The 24,796-nt window shown below is 30.3% G+C and overlaps 1 protein-coding gene across 5 annotated transcripts in view; it reads right to left on the bottom strand.

Moving 5' to 3' along the window:
• Positions 1-24,796, bottom strand: part of LOC145269035 (alkaline phosphatase-like) — a 282,423-nt gene that overhangs the window by 179,946 nt on the left and 77,681 nt on the right. For all 5 annotated transcript variants that reach the window (XM_080124634.1, XM_080124631.1, XM_080124632.1 and 2 more), the window contains 2 exons: positions 20,082-20,254; positions 15,505-15,609 (listed from right to left, as the gene is read on the bottom strand). In XM_080124634.1, the coding sequence (XP_079980760.1) occupies positions 15,505-15,609; positions 20,082-20,254 (278 nt within the window). The remainder of the gene's footprint in view (positions 1-15,504; positions 15,610-20,081; positions 20,255-24,796) is intronic.

Consider the following 24,796-nt stretch of genomic DNA (forward strand, 5'->3'; position numbering starts at 1 on the left):
ACATTCAATGCTGCTAAGACTAAGCTTGTTTCCTTCAATAACTACAAGAAACCTTCTCTACCACCAATAGCAATGGCCAAGAGCACATTGCCTGAAAGTACTTCTTTTAAACTCCTCGGCCTAACGTTTACAGGGAATATGAACTGGAATAGATACATTGAGAGCATTGCCAAGGCTGCTGCAAGGAAGGTTGGCTCCCTCTACCATGCTAGAAAACTACTTACGCCTGACAGTATCCTATACCTCTACAAGGCAACCATTCGCCCATGTATGGAGTACTGTTGTCACATCTGGGCTGGTGCATCTGCTGCTTGTCTCTCGCTCCTGGACAGGGTTCAAAAGAGAGTCGCCAACCTGATAGGTCCTGAACTGTCATCTAGGCTTCAGCCTCTGTCCCATCGACGAGATGTTGCATCCCTCTGCCTGTTCTACAAATACTTTAATGGTGAATGCTCTGACGAACTGCAAACACTTGTACCTCCCCGACGTAACTACCCCCGACAAACCCGACAAGCTACTAAGTCTCATCCCTTTACAGTAGAGACCCCTAGGTGCAAGAAAGCCTTTTACTCCAATAGTTTCTTCCCCAGAACTGCGGGTTTTTGGAGCTCCCTTCCGGGATTCTGCTTTCCCAACTGCAATGATATGCAGAAGTTCAAGTGTAATGTTAACAAACATCTTTCTACTCATCTCCCTCCATAATGACCCCGCTAATTAAGTCCCTGATAGTAGCCCCCTGCTTCAAAGTGGCACTGTGCCTTGTATGGGGTGAAAATTGAAAAAACAAAAACAAAAAAACAAAACAAAAAACAAACAAAAAAAACAACAGCAGATTCCACACTCTGATCTTAGCCAAAGTCATCAAATTGTATTCAATGCATAATTTTTTTCCAATCTCCTCATAACGTAACGTGGTCTTTACTTATTAGCATGGACCCACATGTTGTAGGCATAGACAGTCGCAAAGCAAGAGAAAAAAGAAGGAAAGAAATTCGACTCGGCCTTTTCCGTTGAAATAAAAGACATTTATTCATGGTACTTTCCAATAACAACACATTGTTTTAACTTTTTACGACTTGGTTAAACTAAATCGTTCATTCGTAAATAAATGAATATAATAGCACAAATAAAAGGCATTTATTAATGGTACTTCCTAAATAATGCATTACTGTTTGCTTTAAAAATATCATAGTTTATCTCGTCTCCCATGTGGTTAAGAAAACCCTGCCATCTCGATGCGAGCTTAAAAGTCTCTCACCGCCATGTGTCATAGTGTAACAGAGCGTGGACACTCCCATGCAAATGTATGCAAAATGGCATCACCAGTAAAGAAAACGTTAGAGAAGACGATCACGTTAGAGACGTTTGAGACGTGGATAACGTTCAAAAGCACGCTAGAGACGTGGGTAACGTCACAGCCGTAACGAGAAATCACACCTGGCGGGAGAATGAGGAAACAAATGTCGTCGTTACAACGGGAAAAAGCAAGTTGAAGTTCTTTCCTATTTTTGTCTACTTTCCAACTGAGGCTATAACGTGTTGGGTAAAGTCACACACGTTTGTCTTACGTCGGCACGCGACTATTCTGGCCCTCGATACGTGATGCCCTTTTTTTCTCTCCCTCTCTTCTTTCCTAATTTTCCTCCACTGTGATGTCACCTAACGCGCCGACTTGGTCATTTGTGGCTGCGGCTAACACGCATCAGCAGTGCTGTAACAATAATATTAATCATCATTTAACTTACAAAATATCTATTTTTGTAACCCTTTATCCTCAAGTGGCTTTTACCCTTAATAAGAGACAACTCATCTATTATATAAATCTCATCAGTGTGTTTAAATGTATGTATTTATGCCTAAAACTATCGACAGAAGCGACGGATTTTCACGAAATCGGTATCGTTTTGAAGCTCGACCTTTCGGACGACAAATATCGAAAAAAAAATGGCTAAAAGCAATAATTCCTTCACCCTCAACTGGGCACTTTTCTACAAGGAGGGGGTCGCTTTTTTCACCGATATTTTCGAAAGTCATCCGCTGTTTTTGATTGACAACCTTGATTTAAACATTTGTCACTTCTGGTTTGACGATGGACGCAACTGCAAAGACGTCACGTTTTTTTTGTCTGTTTTTACGTTCTTTTCTTTCTTTCGCGGCACGGGTTCGAGCCTACCTGCCTGCCTACTACCACCTTTTTTTTTTTTTGCTCAACACGCACCTCCAAACTATCGGGCAACGCTGGGCACCCAGACTAGTTACCACTGCTAGCGAGAAATCAATGGTAAGAGGCTGTTGCGATGATGCAAATTTATTTGCAAATGCTATCGAAGGAGGAGGAAAGAGCTGGACGTCTGGGGAGACTTGTTGTCACTCAGCTTCAAGAGAACACCACAGGTCTCCAATCAGATCGTTTGCTGACTTGTGTGAAAGCTCCACGTGAGCCGATAATAATAATAATAATAATAATAATAATAATAATAATAATAATAATAATAATAATAATAATAATAATAATAATAATAATAAAAACTGCTGAAAAAAATTTCTACATACTTTTACTCCCGGACAATGTCGGATACATCGGCAAACGCTTAAAGAAACTGTACTTGCTGATCTTTGTGGTTAGGAGTAGGGGCGGAGACGGGTTCCATACAAAAAAAGCACCTGTCAAAATTATTTCAGTCGGGCTGTCAGATGACACAATTCAATGGCCCTTTCTTCTCGTTTCTTTTGTATTATCAAAGTGTCTGGGGCCCCTTTTGTTGTGCCCCACCCTTCGTCATCTTGCGACCCAGACATCCGGTCCGCAGGGTTGTTTTATTAGTACGGGATTCATCAGCTTAATGAAGTTAATATATTTACCTACTTGGTTATTAATGAAGTTAATATATTTACCTACTTGGTGATCGTCACGATAATGGGAAGGTGTGAGATTATTAATCAGTCCGGATAGCTCCTCCACTCGGAAAGTCATCATCGCCGTATTTATCTTTTAAAGATGTTTTTAAAAAAACAAAACAAAACAAAACAAAAAAACAAAACAAAAGGCGGACGTTGTCGAGAGTGCCCCCCTCTAAATTCCACAATTTTCACTTTTTTTTTTTTGAAAAACTTTTTTCCTGTTAAAATCATCGATTACAGACTTAAGTTTCAGATTATAAAAATAAATAAATAATAATAATAATAATAAAAAATATTTCATAACTTTTCACGTGGGGGTTCAGTTTTCAATTATAACGTTGTACTAAATTGAACACGAATTTTTTTACCACGATGAATAGATAGATACATGCATACATAGATGAAAGAGAGAGAGAGAAAGAGAGAGAGAATGAGAGAAAGAGAGACAGAGAGAGTGAGAGAGAGGGGTAGATACATAGATAAGAGAGAGGGAAGATGGGGGCGGGGTAAAGAAAGCTTCCTTTTTTAACCCCTCCGTTCTAATCCTTACCTTCCGGTCACATTAGAGAGAGAGAGAGAGAGAGAGAGAGAGAGAGAGAGAGAGAGAGAGAGAGAGAGAGAGAGAGAGAGAGAGAGAGAGAGAGAGAGAGTTGCCATTTTTTTCTTTCATCGTGGTTACAAATTCCATGTTCAATTTTGTACAACGTTATAATTGAAAACTGAACCCCCCACGTGAAAAGTTATGGAAAAAATTTTCTTTTCAGGTATTTTTTTTTATAATCTGAAACTTAAGTCTTTAATCGATGGTATTAACAGGATTGTGGAATTTAGAGTGGGGGAGCACTCTCGACAACGTCCGCCAAAATAAATACAGCGATGACGACTTTCCGACTGTTTACTTACTATCCTTTCAAACATGGTTGGATGGTTAGAAAATGTGGTACTCCTAGGGCATTGAGTTCCATGACGGCAAGCATATTTATTTAATAGCCTCTACAAAAGCTAACGTATGCACGAATAACATTTTAAATTTATTTTCCTCATCTATTTATTGATGTAGTATACATATATTTCACTATACTCATCTTGCCATATAATAATAGTTCCTGGCTTTTATCACCGGCTGCCTCTCTATGCTTCAGTTATTTTCAGCGAATTTGATTTCCATCACAATTCATGCATATATACGATAATACTATAGCACTAGGATTAACATTTTCTGTTTATTTAGATTCTAGAAAGAAAAAGAAAAAAAGCAAACATTTTGTAGTAAGTTAAAGACAGCTATGGACATCAACTGGATACAACGAATTTTAATTATTAATTTATGTGCCAAAGTTTTATATATCACAAATTGAAGATAAAATATCAATAAAGAAAATATTCTAATTTTAAAAAAAAAAGTTTTTTTGGAAATTTACCTGTAAAGTCCAAAGTGTAAAACCTTTTTTTGTTTTTAAACCACTTTGATTTTGTTTTAAATGAAAGCTCATGTTATGCTTAAATCGTCAAGTAAATACCAGACGCTGACAGCAAATATTTCTATTTCATTGAATGTTTTCTTTTTTTAGATATTGAAAAAAAAAAAATTTAGTCGATAAAGAAGTATTAAAATATATCAATCAAAAACTCGTGTATTTCATTAAAAGAATTTTAAAAAAAAATCGACGAAGCGGATTTTTTTTGTTCTAGGGGGGAAACTTATAAGTGAATATGCGTTTCCTTTTTAAATACAGAGGATGAAAAATACTAATTTGGTTAACACACACAATAAAAAAGAGACATTATTTATATCCCTTGGACTCATCCGTATTTCATAAATTTCATTTTAGCAGGAGCAACTTCGCGCAAAACACGTTGCGAAAATGCGATTTTCTACGACCCTCGCTTTAAAAAATTCTTTTATTTAAAAAATACATGGAATTTAAAATATGGATAAATTCTTAACAATTAAGGATGAAACTACTCATATAATAGTATATTTGTTTAAGTAAGTGATTTTTTGACATGCATATATATATATATATATATATATATATATATATATATATATATATATATTAAATTGTAATTCAATGAATTAAAAAAAAACTCTCATTGAAATGAAATGAAGTGGTTGAGTTTCATATCAAATAATTTTTTATTATTCTAAGCAAGACAAAGAATGCTTTAGAAAATTAATCTCCTTAACCTATAGGGTTTCGATGTCTACCATCTCATCAGAGGAGAGAAAATATCAGCAAATAGTTATTAAGGTATGCACCCTATTTGCTAAAGTCAGTGAGACATGGAAAGTCAAAGTGAAAATACTGCATTTATCAGAAGTCCTGTATCAGGAGGATTTGTAGAAAAAGGATATGAATGTTTTTTTAGATCCAGCTTGCTTGGTAAAATCCATGTTATACATTCTCTACATCCGTTTGGTAATAATGTCCAAGCTATCCACGTTTCCATAACAACTGATTGTTAAATAAAAACTATTTTGAAGAATATATATATATATATATATATATATATATATATATATATATATATGTATATGTATATATATATATGTATATGTATATATATATATGTGTATATATATATATGTATATATATATGTATATATATGTATATATGTATATATATAAGCAAGTCAAAGTATGTTGATTTTCTTTATATTTCTTTTTAAAGAAGACCGCTTTAAAAAACAAACATTGCATAATTTGCTATTAAACCTGTTATTTTTTTTTTTAATTTGGGTTTTGCTCCTTTAATTGAAAAAATTAGGGTTTTAATTACATTTTTCAAGTAGTTATAAGCTTCGAAAAATAGTAAGTTCAATTATTAAAGTTCTGATCTTCATTTTTAATGGCCACTTTCTGATACACCTAACGAATTAGTCCGATTTAAAAGAGATTAAAGGGAAGTAGATCGGATTTCTCATTGGAAATCCTTGCCACGTGTTCTTAAGACTGTATCGTCAGAAAATACAGGATAAGGCATTAGTCTTGTTACAAAATATCGGAACTATATTTTACTAGTGGGGGTACCCGGTGTTGCCTGGGTGTGGTGAGATGTGTGTGTGTGGGGGAGGATAAATCAAAACAAAATAGAAAATAAAGAATAAGCGAACGTAATAACCCTGCTTAAATATTACAACAACAACAACAACAACAACAACAACAACAACAACAAACAAACAAACAAAAAAAAACAGCGAACGATGTTAAAACAAAATAAAACAAAACAAAAAATAGCGAAAAAGAAAGAAAAGAATGGCATAAATAACCATGAAAACTTTAAAAATCGAAGACAAAATATCTGATATCTCGGCTATATTTTACTAGTGGGGGTACCCGGCGTTGCCTAGGTGTAGTGAGATGTGTGTGTTTGTGGGGGGGTTTAAATCAAAACAAAATAGAAAATAAAGAATAAACGAACGTTTAAATATTATAACAAAAAAAAAAAACCAAAAAAAAAAAAACCAGCGAACGTGATTCAAAATAAAGAATACGCGAACGATGTTAAAACAAAACAAAACAAAACAAAAAAAACAGCGAACGTGATGCAAAATAAAGAATACGCGAACGATGTTAAAACAAAATAAAACAAAACAAAAAAACAGCGAACGTGATGGAAAAAAGAAAGAAAAGAATGGCATAATTAACCATGAAAACTTTAAAAATCGAAGACAAAATATCTGATATCGAATGGGCAATCTTTAGATATCGACTATAGTTTTTTAAAAAAAAATATTTAAACTAATTCAAGAAAGAACATTTTTGCGCATGCGTGTTAGGCTAAATTGTTATGAAGGAACGATTTTTTGCTACCCCTCCCTGTAGAAAAGTACCCAGTTGAAGACGAAGGAATTAATGTTTTTAGCCAATTTTTCGATATTTGTCGTCCAAAGGGTCGATCTTCAAAATGATACCGATCTCGTGAAAATCTGTTGCATCTGTCGAAAGTTTTAGGCAGACATACATACATTTAAACAGGTAGGTGATATTTATAGTATAGACTAGCCGGGGGTACCCGGCGTTGCCCGGGTGTTTAGAGGTGTGTGTGCTCGGGCAGGGGGTGTTAATCAAAACATAAGAATAAGAGAAGTAAATATTTTTAAATATTAAATATTAAATTATTAAATATTTTATATAAAATAAATGTTAAAAATTAAAAAAAAAACTAACGTAAGGCAAAGGAATGGTGTTAAATGTAAAAATCGGAAAAACAAAAACAAAAAAAGAAAATGCGAATGTGATGGAAAACCCCCAGAAAAACGAACGTTAAAATTTCTTTAAAAAAGCTGAAAAATAAACCCCGCCCCCACCCAAAAAACATAGAACGTGAAAAATGGCTTAAATAACCCTGTTTTAATATTAAACCTTTAAAAATCGAAAAAAAGTCATCTCACACCACGATTCGAACCCAAAACCTTTAGATAATGAGGCCGCGCTCTAATGAACTGAGCTAAGACGACGTTGACAAAATTAGGTCGTTTTTTTTTGCGCATGCGTAGAAGCGAACTTGCCATGAGAGGGCGGTCTTTGCTGACCCCTCCCTGTACTAAACTGATGATTTTATCGTGAAGAAATTAATGTTTTTGGTGAATTTTTCGATATTTGTCGGGCGAAGGTTGGAACTTTAAAATGATACCAATCTCGTGAAAATCCGTGACCCGTTTCGAAAGTTTTTGCGAGACATACAAACACACACACATACATAATACATACATACATACACATATTTTCGCTTTTATATATATATAGATAATAATATTTAAATAAATTTACTATTTTATGATAATGTAAATATATGATTTGTTATTTTTTTCAGAAACAAAAGATAATTTTTAATAATTTTTGTTGAATTGAAGAGAAGATTACAGCAACATGCGTCAACCAGAAATATTTAAGTTAAGGAAAAACCTCAAAATCAACAAAATGTCCATAAAAAAGGACGATTGATCGTTACCTGGAGACTTCGTTGATCAAAAATAGACAACAATCAGACCGTCCCCACACCTCAAGAACACCTAAACTCATCAAAAATGTTAGGGAAAAAATCAGTTGAATTCCAAAAAAATCCATGAGACCAATAGAAAACAAAGCACAAACATCACCAATGACTATGCGAACGATATGTCGACGTGACTTACAGATATCATCCTATAAGCTCCAAAAGCGACAGCTTCTCTCTGCACCCACAATTGCAAAAAGACACATTAGAATCAGAATCAGAATCAAAATAAAAATCAGAATCAAAATCAGAATCAGAATCAGAATAAAAATCAAAATCAGAAACAGAATCAAAATCAAAATCAGATTCAGAATCAAAATCAAAATCAGAATTAGAATCAGAATCAGAATCAAAATCACAATCAGAATCAGAATCAGAATCATTATCAGAATCAAAATCAAATTCAGAATCAGAATCTAAATCAAAATCAGAATCAGAATCATTATCAGAATCAAAATTAAAATCAGAATCAGAATAAAAATCAGAATCAGAATCAGAATCAGAATCAAAATCAGAATCAGAATCAAAATCAGAATCAAAATCAAAATCAGAATCAGAATCAGAATCAGAATCAAAATCAGAATCAGAATCATTATCAGAATCAAAATCAAAATCAAAATCAGAATCAAAATCAAAATCAAAATCAGAAACATAATCAGAATCAAAATCAAAATCAAAATCAGAATAAAAATGAAAATCAATATCAGAATCAGAATCAGAATCATTAGCAGAATCAAAATCAAAATCAAAATCAAAATCAGAATCAGAATCAAAATAAAAATCAGAATCAGAATCAGAATCAAAATCAGAAACAGAATCAGAATCACAATCAGAATCAGAATTAAAATCAAAATCAATACCAGAATCAGAATCATTATCAGAATCAAAATCAGAATCAAAATAAAAATAAAAATCAGAATCAGAATCATTATCAGAATCAAAATCAAAATCAGATTCAGAATCAAAATCAAAATGAAAATGAAAATCTGAATGAGAATCAAAATCAAAATCAAAATCAGAATCAAAATCAGAATCAAAATCAAAATCAAAATCAAAATCAGAATCAGAATAAAAATCAAAATCAAAATCAAAATCAGAATCAAAATCAAAATCAGAAACAGAATAAAAATCAAAATCAAAATCAAAATCAGAATCAAAATCAGAATCAGAATCAGAATCAAAATCAAAATCAAAATCATTATCAGAATCAAAATATAAATCAAAATCAGAATAAAAATCAAAATCAAAATCAGAAACAGAATCAGAATCAAAATGAAAATCAAAATCATTATCAGAATCAAAATAAAAAACAAAATCAGAATCAAAATCAAAATCAAAATCAAAATCAGAATCAGAATAAAAATTAAAATCAATATCAGAATCAGAATCAGAATAATTATCAGAATCAAAATCAAAATCAAAATCAGAATCAAAATCAAAATTAGAATCAGAATCAAAATCAAAATCAAAATAAGAAACAGGATCAGAATCAAAATCAAAATCAAAATCATTATCAGAATCAAAATCAAAATCAAAACCAGAATCAAAATCAAAATCAAAATCATTATCAGAATCAAAATCAAAATCAAAATCAGAATCAAAATCAAAATCAGAATCAGAATCAAAATCAAAATCAGAAAAAGAATCAGCATCACAATCAGAATCAGAATCAAAATCAAAATCAGAATCAAAATCAGTATCAGAATCAGAATCAGAATCATTATCAGAATCAAAATCAAAATGAAAATCAAAATCAGAATCAGAATCAAAATCAAAATCAAAATGAAAATCAATATCAGAATCAGAATCAGAATCAGAATCAAAATCAAAATCAAAATCGGAATCAGAATCAAAATCCAAATCAGAATCAAAATCAGAATCAGAATAAGAATCATTTTCAATCAGAATACAAATCAAAATCAAAATTAAAATCAAAATCAGAATCAGAATCAAAATGAAAATCAATATCAGAATCAGAATCAAAATCATTGTCAGAATCAAAATCAAAATCAAAATCAGAATAAAAATCAAAATCAGAATCAAAATCAGAATCAGAATCAGAATCATTATCAGAATCAAAATCAAAATCAAAATCAAAATCAGAATCAGAATCATTATCAGAATCAAAATCAAAATCCAAATCAGAATCAAAATCAGAATCAGAATCAGAATCATTATCAGAATCAAAATCAAAATCAAAATCAGAATCTAAATCAAAATCAAAATCAGAATCAAAATCAAAATCAGAATCAAAATCAGAATCAGAATCAAAATGAAAATCAATATCAGAATCAGAATCAAAATCATTATCAGAATCAAAATCAAAATCAAAATCAAAATCAGAATCAAAATCAGAATCAGAATCAGAATCATTATCAAAATCAAAATCAGAATCAGATTCAGAATCAAAATCAAAATGAAAATGAAAATCAGAATCAGAATCAAAATCAAAATCAAAGTGAAAATCAATATCAGAATCAGAACCAGAATCATTATCAGAATCAAAATCCAAATCAAAATCAAAATCCTAATCAAAATCAAAATCAAAATCAGAATCAAAATCAGAATCAGAATCAGAATCATTATCAGAATCAAAATCAAAATCAGAATCATTATCAGAATCAAAATCAAAATCAGATTCAGAATCAAAATCAAAATGAAAATGAAAATCTGAATGAGAATCAAAATCAAAATCAAAATCAGAATCAAAATCAGAATCAAAATCAAAATCAAAATCAAAATCAGAATCAGAATAAAAATCAAAATCAAAATCAAAATCAGAATCAAAATCAAAATCAGAAACAGAATAAAAATCAAAATCAAAATCAAAATCAGAATCAAAATCAGAATCAGAATCAGAATCAAAATCAAAATCAAAATCATTATCAGAATCAAAATATAAATCAAAATCAGAATAAAAATCAAAATCAAAATCAGAAACAGAATCAGAATCAAAATGAAAATCAAAATCATTATCAGAATCAAAATAAAAAACAAAATCAGAATCAAAATCAAAATCAAAATCAAAATCAGAATCAGAATAAAAATTAAAATCAATATCAGAATCAGAATCAGAATCATTATCAGAATCAAAATCAAAATCAAAATCAGAATCAAAATCAAAATTAGAATCAGAATCAAAATCAAAATCAAAATAAGAAACAGGATCAGAATCAAAATCAAAATCAAAATCATTATCAGAATCAAAATCAAAATCAAAACCAGAATCAAAATCAAAATCAAAATCATTATCAGAATCAAAATCAAAATCAAAATCAGAATCAAAATCAAAATCAGAATCAGAATCAAAATCAAAATCAGAAAAAGAATCAGCATCACAATCAGAATCAGAATCAAAATCAAAATCAGAATCAAAATCAGTATCAGAATCAGAATCAGAATCATTATCAGAATCAAAATCAAAATGAAAATCAAAATCAGAATCAGAATCAAAATCAAAATCAAAATGAAAATCAATATCAGAATCAGAATCAGAATCAGAATCAAAATCAAAATCAAAATCGGAATCAGAATCAAAATCCAAATCAGAATCAAAATCAGAATCAGAATAAGAATCATTTTCAATCAGAATACAAATCAAAATCAAAATTAAAATCAAAATCAGAATCAGAATCAAAATGAAAATCAATATCAGAATCAGAATCAAAATCATTGTCAGAATCAAAATCAAAATCAAAATCAGAATAAAAATCAAAATCAGAATCAAAATCAGAATCAGAATCAGAATCATTATCAGAATCAAAATCAAAATCAAAATCAAAATCAGAATCAGAATCATTATCAGAATCAAAATCAAAATCCAAATCAGAATCAAAATCAGAATCAGAATCAGAATCATTATCAGAATCAAAATCAAAATCAAAATCAGAATCTAAATCAAAATCAAAATCAGAATCAAAATCAAAATCAGAATCAAAATCAGAATCAGAATCAAAATGAAAATCAATATCAGAATCAGAATCAAAATCATTATCAGAATCAAAATCAAAATCAAAATCAAAATCAGAATCAAAATCAGAATCAGAATCAGAATCATTATCAAAATCAAAATCAGAATCAGATTCAGAATCAAAATCAAAATGAAAATGAAAATCAGAATCAGAATCAAAATCAAAATCAAAGTGAAAATCAATATCAGAATCAGAACCAGAATCATTATCAGAATCAAAATCCAAATCAAAATCAAAATCCTAATCAAAATCAAAATCAAAATCAGAATCAAAATCAGAATCAGAATCAGAATCATTATCAGAATCAAAATCAAAATCAGAATCAGAATCAAAATCAAAATCAAAATCAGAATCAGAATCAAAATCAAAATCAGAATCAAAATCAGTATCAGAATCAGAATCAAAATCAGATTCAGAATAAAAATCAAAATCAGATTCAGAATCAAAATCAAAATGAAAATCAAAATCAGAATCAGAATCAAAATCCAAATAAAAATGAAAATCAATATCAGAATCAGAATCAGAATCATTATCAGAATCAAAATCAAAATCAAAATCAGAATCACTATCAAAATCAAAATCAAAATCAAAATCAAAATCAGAATCAAAATCAAAATCAAAATCAGAATCACTATCAAAATCAGAATCAAAATCCAAATCAGAATCAAAATCAGAATCAGAATCAGAATCATTATCAGAATCAAAATCAAAATCAAAATCAGAATCAAAATCAAAATCAGAATCAGAATCAAAATCAAAATCAAAATGAAAATCAATATCAGAATCAGAATCAGAATCAGAATCAAAATCAAAATCAAAATCGGAATCAGAATCAAAATCCAAATCAGAATCAAAATCAGAATCAGAATCAGAATCATTATCAATCAGAATACAAATCAAAATCAAAATTAAAATCAAAATCAGAATCATAATCAAAATGAAAATCAATATCAGAATCAGAATCAAAATCATTGTCAGAATAAAAATCAAAATCAAAATCAGAATAAAAATCAAAATCAGAATCAAAATCAGAATCAGAATCAGAATCATTATCAGAATCAAAATCAAAATCAAAATCAAAATCAGAATCTAAATCAAAATCAAAATCAGAATCAAAATCAAAATCAGAATCAAAATCAGAATCAGAATCAAAATGAAAATCAATATCAGAATCAGAATCAAAATCATTATCAGAATCAAAATCAAAATCAAAATCAAAATCCAAATCAGAATCAAAATCAGAATCAGAATCAGAATCATTATCAAAATCAAAATCAGAATCAGATTCAGAATCAAAATCAAAATGAAAATCAAAATCAGAATCACTATCAAAATCAAAATCAAAATCAAAATCAGAATCAAAATCAAAATCAAAATCAGAATCACTATCAAAATCAGAATCAAAATCCAAATCAGAATCAAAATCAGAATCAGAATCAGAATCATTATCAGAATCAAAATCAAAATCAGAATCAAAATCAAAATCAGAATCAAAATCAAAATCAAAATCAGAATCAAAATCAAAATCAAAATCAGAATCACTATCAAAATCAAAATTAAAATCAAAATCAGAATCAGAATCCAAATGAAAATCAATATCAGAATCAGAATCAAAATCATTATCAGAATCAAAATCAAAATTAAAATCAGAATCAAAATCAGAATCAGAATCAGAATCATTATTAAAATCAAAATTAGAATCAGATTCAGAATCAAAATCAAAATGAAAATCAAAATCAGAATCAGAATCAAAATCAAAATCAAAATGAAAATCAATATCAGAATCAGAATCAGAATCATTATCAGAATCAAAATCCAAATCTAAATCAAAATCAGAATCAAAATCAAAATCAGAATCAAAATCAGAATCAAAATCATTATCAGAATCAAAATCAAAATCAAAATCAGAATCACTATCAAAATCAAAATCAAAATCAAAATCAGAATCAAAATCAGAATCAAAATCAGAATCACTATCAAAATCAAAATCAGAATCACTATCAAAATCAAAATCAAAATCAGTGTTCATAAAAAAGACGATTGATTGTTGCTTGGAAACCAGATGGAAGAAATAAAATCAGGCGAAATCCAAGAAGATCCGTAAGACAAAAGAAGAACAGTTACCTGGAAACTTCGTTGATCAAAAATAGACAACAATCAGGCCGTCCTCACACTTCAAGAACACCTTAACTCATAAAAAATGTTCGGGAAAAAATCAGGCGAAATCTCCAAAAATCCATGAGACAAATAGCAAACAAAGAACAAACATCACCTAGGACTATGCGAACGATAGTCGACGTTACCTACAGATGTCATCCTATAAGCTCCAAAAAGCAACAACTTCTCTCTGCCCCCACAATTGCAAAAAGACACATTAGAAGCCGAGTCTTGTTAAACCGTATCGGAGAAAGCACGCTCAATAACATCATCTTCACGGATGAAAGTTATTCTCAATTACACAGCCCCACAATTCTCAAAATGATAGAATCCTTGCGAGAAGTCGTGAAGCAATACCTGATAATGCATGAACGGTTTTCAGAACGCAGAAACCAGCATCAATGATCGTCTGAGTTGCCATTTCCTAGAGAGGTAAATCGCGACTTGTTTTTCTCCCTTAAGGGGTCAAAATTCACAAAGAACGTTACATTGAGGACATTCTTGAAATTGAACTAACCTCATGGTGTGCTTCTGTTTACGGTAATGCGAACGATATGTCGAAGTGACCTACAGATGTCATCCTATAAGCTCCAAAAGCAACAACTTCTCTCTGCACCCACAGTTGCAAAGAAACTCATCAGAAGTCGATTCTTGTTAAACCAAATAAGAAAAGGCACGCCCAATAACATCATCTTAACAGGTGAAAAGTTATTCTCACAGTTCTACAAGCATCAAAATGATAAAGTCGTTGCGAAAAGTCGTGAGGCAAAAGATTTCCGGAACGCAGAAACCATCACCAAAGAGGGAAATCTCCAATTGTTTTTCTCCCTCTCAAAGGATCAAGATTAACAAAGATTGAGGACATTTTTGAAGGTGCTAACTCCATGGTACCATTCTCTGTTTGGTGATGAAGTTTGAACTCTCCAACAAGATGGTGCGACAAGCCAAACTGCTCATGTAACACAGCAATGCTGTAGATACAACTGTTCGTCCTGGATCAGCAAAGAAGTATGACCTCCCTCATCATGTGATCTTAACGCGTTTGATTATTCTTTGTGGTCAATCTTTGTCAAAATATTGAAGCTTTTAAAATAAAATTGAACAAATGCTGTGAGAAAATACCCTTAAACGTTGTGTGCTATTATATATAATTTCCCCGAAAGACTTCCTAGTGTAATGAAGGATCAAGGGAAACATTTAAAAAAATACTTTTGCCATATTGTTCCTCCAGTATTTGTTAATCAGTCTCTGTAATTGGGTTTTGTTATAAATTATTTTGTTGGGATAACGTCTGAGTTTTATTTTGCAACAGTATTTATGCCCCACCCTGTGTAACCATCTCAGACACAATTTTTTTTAAGGGTGAGTAGGTCGGTAGGTGGGTGAAGAACAATTCAATATGAAATGTTACGTTTAAAACCGGTGCTGGAATCTAGAAAGTGAAAACTAAAACGAAATTTTGATAACTTACTTGGATTAAGTTTTTATGGTCTCGCCTTTCGCCAGTTTTATTTTCGTATTCGGGATCCGCCATTTCTTGGGGTAAAAATTTGGTACGGCCTCCACCAAGTATAACCTAAACAGAAAATATCTATATATAAGTAAAAACATAAGTAAAAAAAAAAAAAATCTAATATATAAAAAGCCATATGCCTGTCTATCTGTCTCCATATTTTCAAACTCTATCTCCACCGAAAGTAAAAGTCGCCGAGCGGCGCTAGGGGCCTCAAACGATTGGATTTTTAACAAACTGTTCTTTTATGGGTCTTTAGCCGGTTAAAATAGTTTTCTTTTTAAGGGGGTTAAAAATCTATCAAAATTGAAAAAAAATCGTTATAAATTTTGTACATTCATCTTAGTTTATTTTTAATTTATAACTTTTAATCACTTCATATGTGACGTTGGTACAGTGGTAACGTCACCAGCTTTGAATGTTTCGGTTCGATTCTAAATGATGGCACCCAAATACTTTTTTTTTACTTTTTAAAACCACGACTCTATAATAATATATACGAAATTTGGACAAATTAAAATATCATATTTAAGCGTATTTTACGCCCCTCCCAACTAGTCTAATATATAAAAGGCTATATATTTGCCTGTCTGTCTCAGTATTTTCAAACTCTATCTCCTCCGAAGCTAAAAGTCGCAGAGCAGCGCTAGGGGCCTCAAACGATTGGATTTTAAACAAATTGTTCTTTTATGAATCTTTAGCCGGTTAAAATAGTTTAAAAAAAAATGGGTAAAAATTGAAAAAAAAAAAATGGTAATACATTTTGTATATTCATCTTAGTTTATTTTTTTAATTTTTAATCAGTTCATAGGCGTGTTGCGTTATCGTTTCATCCTGTATATATATATATATATATATATATATATATATATATATATATATATATATGTAAATTCTTGGTACAGCAAAATGGAAGGAGAAATTTCAGAGGAAACATAATTTAATTTAAATCAAAAATCAAAAAGATCAAAGAAAAAACAACAACAAAAAAACCGGACAGGTGGAATTGTTAAAATTTCCTTAAGTCCTTATCGTCTGACCCTCTAAGAGGAAACGTCAGAATGATAAATTAAAAGCTAAGAATCGAATGAGGAAAGAGGGAAATTGGTTTCAGTTGGAAAACCAGTGAGAGAAGAAAAATAAATATATATATAATTCTCACTGTTCAGGTGGTTTTAAATCAGTAAATATTTCCAACTGATGTTTCAAAATCTTTTGTCTACACAGGTAGGTCGAGAGTTATTAATGACTAACGCCTCAATGATATTGAGATGATAGTTCGACCTAGCACTGTATAAAACAGAAAACCAACCATCGGAATATTGGTCAGAACACCTATTTATACTAATCAGGTGATTACCAATGGCGGACTCATGAGCTTGGGAGTGCCCGGATGTTCTCGAAACCTGGTGTAATCGAATATCCCGAGGGATGTGTTGGGATATTCTCATTTCCAATCTTTGGGATGTCTTGCCAACGTAGTCAGCTCCACACTGACAAACAAATTTATAAACAACAGAATTCTTTTGAATATAAACTTGTTTTTTATTAAATGTAAACTACACACACACACACACACACACACACACACACACACACACACACACACACACACACACACACACACACACATATATAGTTTACATTTCATAAAAAAACAAGGTTATATTTGAAGTGAGTTATATATATATGTATATGTATATGTATATATATATATATACATATACATATATATATAACTCACTTCAAATATAACCTTGTTTTTTATGAAATGTAAACTATATATATATATATATATATATATATACATATATATACATATATATATAACTCACTTCAAATATAACCTTGTTTTTTATGAAATGTAAACTATATATATATATATATACATATATATATACATATATATATAACTCACTTCAAATATAACCTTGTTTTTTATGAAATGTAAACTATATATATATATATATATATATATATATACATATATATACATATATATATAACTCACTTCAAATATAACCTTGTTTTTTATGAAATGTAAACTATATATATATATATATATATACATATATATACATATATATATAACTCACTTCAAATATAACCTTGTTTTTTATGAAATGTAAACTATATATATATATATATACATATATATATATACATATATATATAACTCACTTCAAATATAACCTTGTTTTTTATGAAATGTAAACTATATATATATAGTTTACATTTCATAAAAAACAAGGTTATATTTGAAGTGAGTTATATATATATATGTATATATATATATATATACATATACATATATATATATAACTCACTTCAAATATAACCTTGTTTTTTATGAAATGTAAACTATATATATATATATATATATATATATATATACATATATATATACATATATATATAACTCACTTCAAATATAACCTTGTTTTTTATGAAATGTAAACTATATATATATATATATACATATATATATACATATATATATAACTCACTTCAAATATAACCTTGTTTTTTATGAAATGTAAACTATATATATATATATATATACATATATATACATATATATATAACTCACTTCAAATATAACCTTGTTTTTTTATGAAATGTAAACTATATATATATATATATATACATATATATACATATATATATAACTCACTTCAAATATAACCTTGTTTTTTATGAAATGTAAACTATATATATATAGTTTACATTTCATAAAAAACAAGGTTATATTTGAAGTGAGTTATATATATATATATGTATATATATATATATATACATATACATATATATATAACTCACTTCAAATATAACCTTGTTTTTTATGAAATGTAAACTATATATATATAGTTTACATTTCATAAAAAACAAGTTTATATTTGAAGTTTTAAGTGAGTTATACTTTCATACTCCCTCCTGAACTGTTAATATAATTTAAATTTCATGAAAATTACTATTATATAAAAGGAACTTTGTCTGTGTGTATGTGAGTTGGTTTCCTATATTGATCCTAACGCATCTCACTATATAACACCGGGCAACGTCAGTTCTCCCTGCTAAAGTTTTAAAGGAAGATTCAGAACTACTTCCATTATCTTCGCAGAAAATGTTTAGATTCTAAAACATTTTTTTTTATAAAGAACACAGTTTTCTATAACAGACTAACTGGACTGCTGATAAGACGGCCTCCTTAGTGGTTAATCCAAGGATCGGGTCCCTGTCTATCAAGCGGATAACGTTAGCAAGTTGTGGACAGGTAATCCTACCAGATGCCAGATAATCACTTATTATCTAATACATTCTATATAATTTTTATTTTCGTTTTTTTTTTTTACATGTTTTTCAGCGGACACTAATCTACCAGATTACCGAAAAATTAAAAAAAATATATCAATATTTAAATATTTGTAGGGGTGCTCAGTTTCTAATGCAACGTTCTAGTAAATCGATCACCCATTTTATAACCATTCGACGCTTTTAGGTTAAATTTCGTGAAGGTAGTCTTATTAAGCTGTTTGACCTGTCTGGTCCTTTTTAAACCTTGCTTGACACCTGCCCCTTTTCGATTATTTTATATAAATGCTATCTGAACATATCTAAACACTTGGCATTGCCCGGTCGTACAATACGCTTAAACATGATAGTTTAATTTATGCAGATTGCGTATGTATTATTATAGAATCAATTCTCTATTGAATTTTATATATGACGAGGAATTTTTTACCTGGTGGACTAATTCGCAAAAAAAAAAAAAAAATGATAAAAATAATAATGATAATGTCGTTCATCAAATGCCGTCTGTGTTTGTTTACAATATCATGTCAGCTGATATTTGGGCTTGATTGACGATGAATGCCCTGGAAAAGTCACTCCTGATTAATGTTTAGTCTTAAATTATGTAAACGAAGAAATGATTTGCGTCGATTTTAAATGGTACCTCTGCTTTTATCGTAAATTGAACTTATTAATAAGAAAAAAAAAAATTAAAATAAAGTGGTGAGTTATACCCGGGCTTGAACAGGGGGGATCATTTAATCTGTAGTCGAATGTTCTATTACTGAACTATATCTCCAGATGTCAATAATTCTGTTTTTTTTTTAAAAGAAGAAATAATTTGCTGAAATTTTATTATCTCCCCTGAACGGTGTAACTTAAAATATGCCCCTGCAAAAATTCTTCTTTTTTTTTTTCATCTATAAGAAAGAAATACTATTTTTAAGATCGGAGTTTTTAGATTTTCGATACGTATCGGATGAATTTCTGTACAAAACATATTTAAGAACACTGCCAAACATATAAATTAGCTTTGTGTGAAATCTGCTAAAGATCGTCTCAGCCGTTTCAGAACCAATGAGGAACTTTCTCTCTCTCTCTCTCTCACACACACACACACACACACACACACACACACACACACACACACACACACACACACACACACACACACACAAAGTGACTTTTATATAATAGTAAATATCAATAATTTTCAATGGTGTGTGTTTTTATTATAAGCATACGTTTATGTCGGGGTTGTCCTCGACCAATTGGCTTGCGATGTCTTTGCACCAACTCGCTGTGTCATTCGGCATATTCGCGTCGCATTCCCAATCTCTCTTCGGTGTGTGAGCGTAAGTCCCGGCAGGGGTTGCATGGGTGACGCGAGTCGTGGTCACTATTCCAACAGATTTTCCTAGATAACAAAAAAGAAAGAACAGGTATTCTTTAGACATGTCCATTCGATCTTCACGTTTCGTGGAGATAATGCTATTTCAAACTTAATTGGGACAGACCAACTAAAATATGGTTTCAAATCCAAACCTGACAGACCAACGAAAATACTAATTCAAATATAAGCCTAACAGACCAACGAAAACGCTATTTTAAATAACTCCGACAAACGAATGAAAATTTTATTTCAAACCGAAGCACGGAGCAGTGATACTAGCGTAATATTTGCGTTAGAATTACGTAGATACAAAAATTGGCCCGGTTTTTACTTTAAGGTGGCAACTTGAGCAACTCGACATCGATAAATAATTAATCTCAAATGTATACAAAATAACAAACACTTCCCAAGAAATGTTAGCCATTATCGATCTTCTATTATTATAAAATTATCGATCATCTATTATTATAAAATTATCGATCTTCTATTATAAAATTATCGATCCTAATATTATAAAATTATAGGTTTTCTATCATTATGAAATTATCGATCATCTATTATTATAAATATTATCGATCATCTATTATTATAAAATTATCGATCTTCTAATATAAAATTATCGATCTTCTATTATTATAAAATTATAGATTTTCTATTATTATAAAATTATCGATCTTCTATTATAAAATTATCGATCATCTATTATTATGAAATTATCGATCATCTATTAGTATGAAATTATCGATCTTCAATTATTATTATAAAATTATCGATCATCTATTATTATAAAATTATCGATCATCTATTATTATGAAATTATCGATCATCTATTATTATAAAATTATCGATCATCTATTATTATAAAATTATCGATCTTCTATTATTATAAAATTATCGATCATCTATTATTATAAAATTATCGATCTTCTATTATTATTATAAAATTATCGATGTTCTATTATTATAAATTATCGATCCTATTATTATAAAATTATCGATCTCCTATTATTATAAAATTATCGATCTTCTATTATAAAATTATCGATCTTCTATTATTATAAAATTATAGATTTTCTATTATTATAAAATTATCGATCTTCTATTATAAAATTATCGATCTCCTATTATTATAAAATTATCGATCTTCTATTATAAAATTATCGATCTTCTATTATTATAAAATTATAGATTTTCTATTATTATAAAATTATCGATCTTCTATTATAAAATTATCGATCATCTATTATTATAAAATTATCGATCATCTATTATTATAAAATTATCGATCATCTATTATTATAAAAGTATCGATCATCTATTATTATAAAATTATCGATCATCTATTATTATAAAATTATCGATCTTCTATTATTATAAAATTATCGATCTTCTATTATTATAAAATTATAGATTTTCTATTATTATAAAATTATCGATCTTCTATTATAAAATTATCGATCATCTATTATTATAAAATTATAGATTTTCTATTATTATAAAATTATCGATCTTCTATTATAAAAGTATCGATCTTGTATATTTATATTAAAACTGAGTTTTTATTGTTTAGTTATTCGGACAATTATTCTCATCTCAGGTTATTTTTTTTCGGCCGTTGAAAACTACGACCTTCCTCGGGTGTGAAATTCATGTTTTTTTTAAAGAGAGGTTAGCTCTGCATTGCAAGAATATATATATATATATATATATATATATATATATATATATATATATATATATATATATATATATATATACGCTTTGATCCGCATCAATTAAAATAATGAATGGCTCTCGTCTTGGGGAGGCCTCATGTTTTAACAAGCTTCTGGGCTTGACCTTTACTCCTGATCTAAAAATGGAACACATACATCAAATCCGTTGCCAAGGCCGCTGGAAAAATGGTGGGATCCTTCTATCGATCCAGTAGATATCTCACTGCTGATGCAATTCTCTATCTATATAAGAGCCAGGTACGTCCAAGGATGGAGTACTGTTGCCACATTTGGGCAGGAGCTGCTAGAAAGGACTTGTCCTGCCTTGATAGAGTTCAGAATAGACTTCGTAGCCTCGTAGGGAATGTCCTTTTCTCTTCCCTGCAACCTCTTTCTCACAGAAGAGATGTTGCGAGTTTGTCTTTGTTTTATCGTTATTTTCATGGCAATTGCTCGTCTGAACTCCAATCTATAGCCCCCACCTCGCCAAACTTTCATAAGAAACACCCGTCTAGCAGAAAACACTGTCACTAATTTCCCCCACTCTTTATCTGTGCCTAAACCTAAACGTAGATTCCATGAGCAAAGCTTCTTTCTTAGAACGGAATGCCCATGGAATTGTCTCCCGTTTTCCTGCTTTCCAGCCGACTACAATATGGTTGTCTTCAAATCTAATGTAAACAAGTTTTTTATAAACCGTTCCATATAAGTTAACAAATTTACCGAATTTCCATTACTAACGGTTACTATATTGTCCAATTTCTACTGTACACTTTTTAACCCTTATCCTCAAGTGGCCTCGTGGCCTTGATAAGTGGTGATGCCTATATATATATATATATATATATATATATATATATATATATGTATATATATGTATATTCATTTTTATTTATTGCGGACTATTATCTTCATCTTAGTGGTTTCACGACGTTTCGGCCAACTATTCCTCTGGCCCTCGTAAAGTGGTAACCGCGACGGGTTAGGGAGTCTGAATCTCCTGACTGCATCCTCTGCAATTACTGCCTTTCGTAGTTGTTGTCGTCTCACTCAAGTAAGCCTCTGACCGGCTTTGGGTAGGATTGAAACCGCTATCTTCAGACAATTCTCACTTGGAACCGTAGAGATTCAACGTCTCTATCAACTGCGCCACGAGCCCCGAAGGGCGATCAAATGACTGCTTTAAGGTTAGTTTTCTCCAAAAATTTTATTGAAATTCATGCGATATTCATAAAGTTATATTTTATTCTTTATTAAAGAATTTCCACTGTCCATTGCTTTATTGCAGGTCTCTTACAATGTTGTTTTAGGGCAAAAATAGAATGTCTAATCATGAAAATTTTACTTTTTATTATATTTTCCTATTAAACAATAATAAACAAAAGCACATCCTATGTGCTAAGCATCAAATAAATTATTTATCGCCATAAAAATAACTTTAAACAACCTTTTGTCCACCGTAAAAGTGAATTGTTTGATCTTAAAAGGAGTTATGGTTCTGGCGACATCAACTACTTTCCTCCACAGGGAAACCTTTGAAGTAAATTGCTCTCCTCCCTCATAAACACCTCTTTTCAATATTGACCAGAGATGTTCAATGGGATTAAGATCCGGAGAACACGGTGACCAGCTCATGAGAGTTTCTTCAAAGAAGGCTGCAGTCGCCCTAGCAGAATGGGATGGTGCATTGTCATGCATAAAAATCATCTGTAAGCGACGTGACAATGGTAGGTCATCTACCTATGGTGACAAATGTTTATTCATTGCTGGTAAGTTTTACACCTTCTGGAGCTCGGAATGATCCAACCAACTTATCCCTAATGATTCCCGCCCAAAACATGATGCCTCCTTGTTGGTGATGAACTCTGTAAGGGGTTGGAGTTCCGTTCGAGTTCCAAACTTTGGTCCATCTATCCGGACCGTCAAGAGTAACACGGGTCTCATCTGTAAATAGGACACGTTGGAAATTCAGTTTCATGCAATTCTGTGCCAAAGTCTTTCGTTTTTCCCGATGTTGTTTGCTCAATGGACACCTTGGAATAGTTTTGATGTTTCTTGCCATCTCATTCAACACATTACATCGGGCCTGCCTGGATCTTGCAAAAATAGAAGCACTGGTGCTGTTTGGCTTTCGGTTGATTTCCATACAAATTTTCCGAAAATCACGAAGCTCCCTTTGATTCCATTGGTTAAGCCCAGACCTCTGAGCCGCCAAACAAGAATGAAATAATAACTCATATCGGGCTTTTAGTTTATACTTCCACACATATATATATATATATATAATTTAAAGGAGATTTGAACAATAGTCTAAAGAGCAGAGTGTATATATATTACAATATGAGTGTATATATATTACAATAGAAAAATGCGAGCATGAAAAGTAATATGGTTAAGCTTAAACATAGAAAAGTAAAGGACTAGTTGTTAAAATTGGAATATATATATATATATATATATATATATATATATATATATATATATATATATTTACCCGTGGTGAAAAAATTTATGAATTCTGAAGATGCTAGTTGGATATTTCCCCTTTTTTTTCCCCTAGCTGAAACAATATGTAAACTCACTCTGGACCCACAGAATTTCCTATATATATATATATATATATATATATATATATATATATATATATATATATATATATATATATATATATATATGTTTGGTTGTTTCGTTTTACGGCATATCATTTTATTCGATTATGCATTGAATTTCCTTTTTAGGCCAGGTTTTTCTAAAGCCAATTATGTCAACAATAAATAGACACATTCACTTAATAAACCGAAAAGTTGACAATTTGGTCTAGTTTCTAACTATGGGCTAGAATGAAAGAAAA

Source organism: Euprymna scolopes, chromosome 45 (assembly GCF_053919585.1).
Source record: "Euprymna scolopes isolate OS-2025 chromosome 45, ASM5391958v1, whole genome shotgun sequence".
In the NCBI taxonomy this organism is placed as follows: Eukaryota; Metazoa; Mollusca; class Cephalopoda; order Sepiida; family Sepiolidae; genus Euprymna; species Euprymna scolopes.